We start from the raw sequence: 8,323 nt of genomic DNA on the forward strand, positions 1-8,323 counted from the left end.
GCTATTTGCTTTACAGCAGTTATGTGGGAATCTAGAGGTCTGTTTTTTGTTATTTTCCCCGCCTCTCCATTTCTTAATTGTATGTAACCAGCAACATTTATGGTCGGAGGTTGATTTACAAGTTGCCAAGTCTGTGGCTGATGGTTTGCAGCCTCTAGCTTGAAGCAAGAAAAGGATGAGTAGTCAGGAACTGGTCACTTTGAATGTGGGAGGGAAGATATTCACAACAAGGTGCTCTACCATAAAGCAGTTTCCTGCTTCTCGGTTGACACGAATGATGGAGGGCACAGACCAAGAATTCAAGATGGTTGGTGGCCAGATTTTTGTGGACAGAGATGGCATGCTATTTAGTTTCATCTTAGATTTTTTGAGAACTCATCAGCTGTTATTACCAGCCGACTTTTCAGACTATCTGAGGCTTCAGAGAGAAGCTCTTTTCTATGAACTGGATCCTCTGGTCGACCTCTTAAACCAAGAAGACCGGCTACTGCCAAGACCTGCTCTTGTGGAGGTGCAGTTCCTAAGCAGAAACACTCAAGCTTTTTTCAGGGTGTTTGGCTCTTGCAGCAAAACAATTGAGATGCTAACTGGGAGGATTACGGTGTTTGTAGAGCAACCTTCGGCACTGACCTGGAGTAGTAACTCTTTCCCTCCTCAGATGACCTTACTTCCTCTGCCTCCACAAAGACCTTCCTACCATGACCTGGTTTTCTGGTGCGGCTCCGACAACACTACTGATAACCAAACTGGAGTCAGGTATTTTGTACTTGGAAGGCTTTCTCCTCTTATGACAGTTCCTGATGTTTCCCCTCCAAACTGAAAGTTTCTCATGGCTGAGACTTTTCTTGGAAAAAAAAAAAAGATTACTCAAATGTTTTGAGGTAATAAGTAGAGCTGGGTAGAATGATCAGATAATTACTGTCCAAACTGGGCTACTTTTCAGAGTGAAAGAGGGTATTGTTATTATGTGGGACAATAGGAATAAGCCAAGACTGTCCAGGGAAAACTGCAACTATAGTCATTCAAGTTGTGAGAGGAAATAATTTTATAGATAATGTTCCATTGCTGGTGAATTTGGCTTAGGACCGAGACCGCTTTCTTTCCCCAAGAGATTCTTTTAGTGGCTGGCAATGTAGTAAAGTTTCAGTAGTTTCTCCCGATTTCCTTACACTCTGTGTGTATTTGCTCTTTTAGTCCTTATGATTTGACTACTGATTTTCCTCCATCCCACTTTATTTTTAAACACCATTAAGGCAGATATATCCCATAGCAAATCTGGTATCCTATTACATCTTTGGCACTCTGAGACAACTCAAAATATTGGGATAGGCTGTCAGTATGTTAAGGATAGTTGCTCCTGAGTCAATTATTCACTTTCTCTCACTGTTGTTCTTGGCTGAACACTAAGGCTGATTTCCACTCTGCTGTCAGGGACACTTTTTTTTCTCCTTAAAAATGTCTTAATGCTGTCCCACCATTATTTTACTAACTGTTAAAGCTGGCTTTAATTTTCAGGAGGAAGAAAAAGGAGCCTGCATATGTTTTTTACTGGTATTATTTAAAATGTTTTTTTTTTTTTTTTTGAGGGGGCGTTGAGAAAAGGTAGACATAGTTTGGGATATTTTCTTGACTTCAGCAGTCGCCATTGGGAAGGATCAATGTTTGCCTCTCCCACAACACACCCCTTTGTTCTACTTACCAACTGAAGAACACTGGGCAGTATGACAATTCTTCAGTTCTTACACTTAATAATTTCCTGCCCTCTCCAAAAGGTTGAAATGTCACTTTGGGAAGAGTTAAATTAATAGGCTGATTGTGAAGGGAATTTAAGACCCTATCTTTATCTTGAAGTGTTTTAAGATATCTCTGTATACAACTTTCTTTTCACTGGTGGGGCACTAATGAATAGAAGGGAAAAACTATCAGTTTTTTTTTTTTTTTAATTTGATTTAATGATTAGGATCTTTGAGGATCCCCCCGCCCTTTTTAAAGATAGAAACCTAGGAAAAATGGCCTAATTAATTTTAAGAAGAAACATGCAAGATGAAAAGATACTGGAAATACTAAACACTTATATCTATGCATTTGGAGAAAATAATTGAAAAAAACACTAAAAAACAAAAATTAAAAACTAAGGTTGGAATATACTTGTATGTACAGTGCCAACTGGTTTTTCCTTTGTTGTTAATTTTTTTCATCATAATGTGAGAGTGGCATTATATTTAAACTTCCAAAATAGGGAATTCCAAAACCAGAAGCTGTTTTACTAATTATATTTTTTCATCACCAAATAGTACTATTTTCAGTTGCTGAAAGTTTAGAGTTCTTTTCCACTCCATAAGTGTTGATTTTTTTCTATCATGCCAATTTCAAAGTAGAGATGGATAACCTGAGAAAGGAACATTATTGGGATTTTGGGTGATTGGATGAAAACTCTGGCCCTGAAAGGCCCATCTTAGGTACGTAACTGCCTGCGTAGTCATTTTTATTTCTTGTTCACTCCCTGTTCTGAATCATCCATTCAGATGTTTTTTATAGGTTGGAAGTGGAGGAGTTGCCTGGTTGGCCCTAAGAGTCCGGTGTATCATCCAGCTGTTCAGTATGTTCTACTAATATGATTCACCACTCTGAGATCTTGTTAACCTAGCAGATTGCTCAGTTATCATCTCTGAAGTTCACAGTATAAGAAATACTTGGGGGATCCCTGGGTGGCGCAGCGGTTTAGCACCCGCCTTTGGCTCAGGGCGCGATCCTGGAGACTCGGGATCGAATCCCACATTGGGCTCCCGGTGCATGGAGCCTGCTTCTCCCTCTGCCTATGTCTCTGCCTTTCTTTCTCTGTGTGTGACTATCGTAAATAAAAAAAAAAAAAAAAAGAAAAGAAAAAAAGACTTGGCTTGCAACTTGCACAAGGCCATTCATATGATACCACATTATCAAGCTCAAGTTATGGTCACAGGATTCTAGAGCCTTTATTCTATCCGACCTTTCCTTATTAAACTGGATCAAATGGAAAAGTGTAGTTGCATTTTTAAGTTTTTAAAATAAGTTTTGAGGGGCGCCTGGGTAGCTCAGTCAGTTAAGGGTCTGCCTTTGGCTCAGGTCATGATCTCAGGGTTCTGGGATCAAGCCCGGCATCAGGCTCCCCACTCAGTGGGGAGTCTACTTCTCCCTCCCTTTGCCCCTCCCCCTGATCATTTTCTCTCTCAATAAATAAATAAGATCTTATAAAAAAATAAGTTTTGATTTTCTATTTCTCAATGCATTCATTCTTCTATCCTCTTCTGCCTTAAAATCTTTCATTTCTTAATTTGACCTCAAAGAGAATCAAGTACTGTAGCTCAGTGATTTCTTGCAAGTGTTTGTTATCATCTACTGTATATTATTTGTATCTTAATGTGAGATATGCTATAACTTTTCTTCTCTTTAACAAATGCTTCTAGGCTACACACACAAGATCTGGGAATTGGGACTAGATGGAATGATTTCCTAATGTTAAAAATTTGCTGTATCAAACATAATAAACATTTTTTGATATGTACTTTTATAAATCTTATAGTATTTTCTTTGCCTAGAATTAATTAATTTCTAAATGTAAGCTACAATAATCACTCTTATTTGATTTTTTAAAAAAGATTTTACTTATTTGAGTGAGAGAGAGAGAGAGAGAGAGAGAGCGAGCGTGCACAAGCAGGGGGGAGTGGCAGGCAGAGGGAGAGGGAGAAGCAGGCTTCCCCCTGATCAGGGAGCCTGATGTAGAGCTTGATCCCAGGACCCTGGGATCATGACCTGAGTGGAAGGCAGACCTTTAACCGACTGAGCCACTCAGGTGCCCCAATAATCACTCTATTTTAATCATAATTAAAAAGAGGCTAAGGAAGCCTTAAGGGCTCTTTTTATGACATGAAACTACTGAGAATTTAGGCTGCTATGTGGAAGTAATTTAAGTTAGCCTTTTCTTCACATCTCATAAACAAACAGTGAGAGGATTCAAAGACATAAAAATATCCTGGATGGCATGTAAAGGGGTAATATCTATCGCAATATATAGTGGACATGCTATGTTGACACTATTAAAACTAAGATACAGCCAATCTGAAAAGTTCAGGTATATTTTTCTTGAACTATGTGTATTGGTTCTATAGAATTTCCTAGGAAATAGAAAGTTTTGTCATTTTGACTCCAGAGGCCTTTTGACCCTGAGCTTTACTCTTTAGCAATGGAACAATTTTGATTGAGTAAAAACTGACAATAAAATCTTGACATTTTTATTTTTGCAAAATTGTATCTGAAAACCATGTGTTTGATAGAAATACGCCACAAAAGAAACAATTTGTTCTGTCAGTGCTAATCTGGGTAGAATTACATCTAGCAGGAAAACTGTAAATGTAGAAAATATTCATTAAAATGGTTGAATTAATTAACTTAATTACGTTGATTAAAACAATATTTAGTAAACTGAAAACAAAAATTGGAAATAGTTGTTACATTATATAAAAATTAAGCTAATTGTTTAATCAAATTGTTTGCTCCAGAAAATGATTTTGCAATGAAAATTCGTCAATGTTGGTATATTCCTAAATGTGGAATTAAAATGACCTTGGAGATCACAGGAAGGTCTCTATTTTCAGTACCCGAAGTTACTGATTGGATTTATAAATGAAGTCTCAAAAAAAAAAAAAAAAAAAAAAAAAAAAAAAAAAAAAACCTGAACAAAAATGGTATGACACCTTTATTTGAAGTTGTAGGTCAAACTGATGTGTTTAGTTTTGCTAGTTATTAAAGGGATGCTTTATAATCAAACTTCTATTGTGTGTCCTAGGTATGTTTCTATAAAACCTGATAACCGAAAATTGGCCAACGGAACTAACGTCCTCGGCTTACTAATCGACACTTTATTAATGGAAGGCTTCCACCTAGTCAGCACTAGAACATCATCCTCTGAAGACAAAACTGAATGCTATAGCTTTGAAAGGATAAAAAGGCCTGAAGTTCTCACCATGAACAAAACACTGAAACCAGAAACTACCCTGTCGGAGCAATCTCAGAAAAAGAAATGAGGTCCTCTGTTCTCTTTTACAGTAAAGAGAAATTGCCATTTTCTTTTTTGGAAATTCCACATTTATGGCATGTATGTTAGTCAAATATGTACTCAGTGTAACTCTTGTCCGTGTTTCCTAGCATGCCATCTCCGGCAACCATACTTCACCAGTGCTTACGCCACACTAACGGCTAGCTGCTCTCTGAATACCACTGTGCACTTAGTGTGTTGGCACATGTTACTTCTACCTTCAATGCCTCTTTCCTTTTCTTTTCTTGAAAACTTACACAACTCTCAAGAATGGGCTCTGGAATCAGACTGCTTGATTTCTAATCCCAACTTAATCAGTTACTAGCTATGTGACTTGGGCATGCCATTTAAGCTCTTTGTGCTTCAACTTCATCATCTATCAAATGAGGATAATTTATCTCCCTTATAGGATATATGAAAATAAAAGGAGATAATGTAAAATACTCAACACACTGTCTGGCACAAGGTAGGCACCAAGTAACTTTAGTGATGGTGACGATGATGAAGAAGAGAAAGATGACTGGTGGCCCACTTTCAAATGTACCTTCTCAGTGAGGCCTTATCTTCCTCCTTTCCGAACAAGCATATTAACCAGCCCTTTCCTCTGTATAGACTTACATGCCATCATAAAACAATTTTTTTTCACCTGAATGTGAGGTCAATCCACTCAACAATTTTAACACTACTATGTATAAACCACTGCTAAACATTTGGTGAGAGGAATAATAACTTTGTTACTAATTGGCACCTACATGTGGCCCAACATTTTCATATGGGTATCACTTAACTCTTAACTCTTGACTGAATTAATTTCATTGTTATTTAGTGTTATTTTAAAATATAAGAAAATAATGGCAGAAGCTTGTCTTGGACAAACCACGCTGAAAATTTTGTTCTATCAAATCATATGTACATATCAATCTATCTCATGTGTACAAATACAAATCATCACAATGACACATTAAGATCTGTCAGTCCTTAATGGGACCATCAGTAGTTGGGTCTCCCCTATTCTCCTACTTCTTTTATGTGGGTTTAGCTTCTCTCCATCACCCACAATTTCATTTTGGATGAGACACTAAATATCTTAGCTAATTCTTAAACCTCAATAATTTACCTTATAAGTGACTGGAAGTTATCCCTAAGAAGATTTTCTAAAAAGGAAAGCTAAGGTTGAAATTTACTCTTGCATTTAATATACAAGTCATAATTACAAAGAGTTCTTAGGTTATGGTAAAGTTGGAATTAATTTGAGCTGCTTTCAAAATATATCTGAAATCAAGGAGCCTGAAATGACATAAAATGGTCAAGGGAAAGCACCTAGAGAAATACTATATGGTTTAGGGAATCATAAGCTATTTCAAATTTATCTTCTATACTGTTTACATCTGGCGCATTTCACTTTTGCTTTATAAGTTTTTGTATTGGTTCTCTATCACAAATAATAGAAATGGTCACATCACTAGAAACCTTGCTGGGATAACAAAAGACTTGCTTAGAGCACTCTAAACCTCCCATATCCTACTGTTATTTTTCCTCTGTATTGGGTAAATGAGCTCCTTTACAGCAAGTTTAGCAATGCAGAAGAGCCACTATGAGAAAAAAAATTTTTTTCACTATGAGAAAATTAAAAAAAAAAATTTAGGAAAGTTTTATATTTTCTTGTAGCCAAAAAAACCCATGGAAGAAAACAATGTGACATCAAACTTAGTGTTTCAAAGTTCAAGAAATAGAGTTGACATGAAAATATATTACTAAAAATACTTAGATTTCTGGAATACCAATGACCTAGTAAAAGCCATAATTACCAGCTTTGCCACAGAGCTACACTTCAAGAATTATTAGGCCTTCTATTAGACCTTTTAGAGGTGAAAATTAAAGTAAAAATTTCACCAAAAAACTCATTATGTCATAAATATTAAGCTTAAAAAATGCCTTAATAATTACCTAAACTAAGAGATAGATCCAACCACAAAAATCTTTTAATGGATAAAAAGTTAACACCTTACATAGTGAATGGGAAATGAGTATTAAGCATGGCACAGAATTAAAGAGCATAACACACAGCAAAATAAATAGGACTTTGTTTCCCGAACTAAAAAGTGCCTAAGACTTGTCTAATTATACAGAGCTTTTAGGTAGGCAGCATTCTGCACCTTCACATTTCATATCAACATCTCCAAATCCATAAATCACTGTTTTAAAGTGGTTTTTTACTCTATCAGCTGAGTAAAACACATCCAAAACCAATTGTTTTTATTTCATGATACTCTCCATTATTTTATACTCTGGTAAGAATCTAAATTTCTTTGGGTTCCCAAGTTGGAAGCCAAATAGGAGAGGTTTATCTTTCTCTCCTTGTATTAAGAGACCCCAGGGAAGTCTGGCTGTAATGTCTGAGCTTCCATGAATTCTTTTAATATGAAGACTGGGATTGCACTTTCTACTGATCGTTATATTCTCCCACAGTGCTGGACATCTAATGGTCTCAAACTGAATTGAAAAATCTGGAACACTGTAGTCTCAGTGAATAGGTACTTGGAAAAACAAGAATTATAGTAGATTCAAAGATGGATGATACTTTATGTAGAGTCTAAAAGAACTGATTCAAGCTAAAGACTACAGAAAAAAAATCCAATGGTATTTTTCTATTAGTTTACTCGGGTAGGGTGCCTGAGTAGCTCAGTTGGTTAAGAGCCTGCCTTCAACTCAGGTCATGATTTTGGGTCTTGGGATCAAGCTTCACATTGGGCTTCCTGCTCTGCAGGGAGTCTACTTCTCCCTCTTCCTCTGCCCCTAATGCTGCTTGTGCTCTGTCTCAAATAAATAAATAAAATCTTTTTAAAAAATTGCTTACTTGGGTAACTGCATACAAAATGAGATGAAAATATAGATGTATATATGAATACTAACTAGTTGAAAGTGACACAAAATTACACATTTAATCAGTGAAATCAGCCAGCCAAAACTGGAATGTACATAATATGCTAATAAAAATGCAATGCTACAAGAATGCTTAGTAATTAATGTTAAGGGAACAGAAGTTCAGAATGAATGTTATTATGACTATAATTGATATTAAATCTTGACTTACCTCCATAATTTAGGAGTCATAAAAAGATAGAAGTCATCAGACCAGGCATATAAGTCGGATGCAACTAGGACAGAAATACAGAAAAAAATGTTCCCAGTTCTGGATAACCTTATTTGAAGTTCTAGGTTTACTGAACTTGATTAATCAAATGGTTCAAG

At 36.3% G+C, this 8,323-nt stretch overlaps 1 protein-coding gene across 1 annotated transcript; it reads left to right on the forward strand.

The window, feature by feature from the left end:
- Positions 1–175: 175 nt before the first annotated feature.
- Positions 176–8,084, forward strand: KCNRG (potassium channel regulator). Its single transcript, XM_072783218.1, has 2 exons — positions 176–756; positions 4,823–8,084. Exons 1-2 carry the CDS (start codon positions 176–178, stop codon positions 5,058–5,060), a joined length of 819 nt encoding a protein of 272 aa, XP_072639319.1. The 3' UTR covers positions 5,061–8,084.
- Positions 8,085–8,323: the final 239 nt, after the last annotated feature.

Source organism: Canis lupus, chromosome 17 (genome assembly GCF_048164855.1).
Source record: "Canis lupus baileyi chromosome 17, mCanLup2.hap1, whole genome shotgun sequence".
Lineage (NCBI taxonomy): Eukaryota > Metazoa > Chordata > Mammalia > Carnivora > Canidae > Canis > Canis lupus.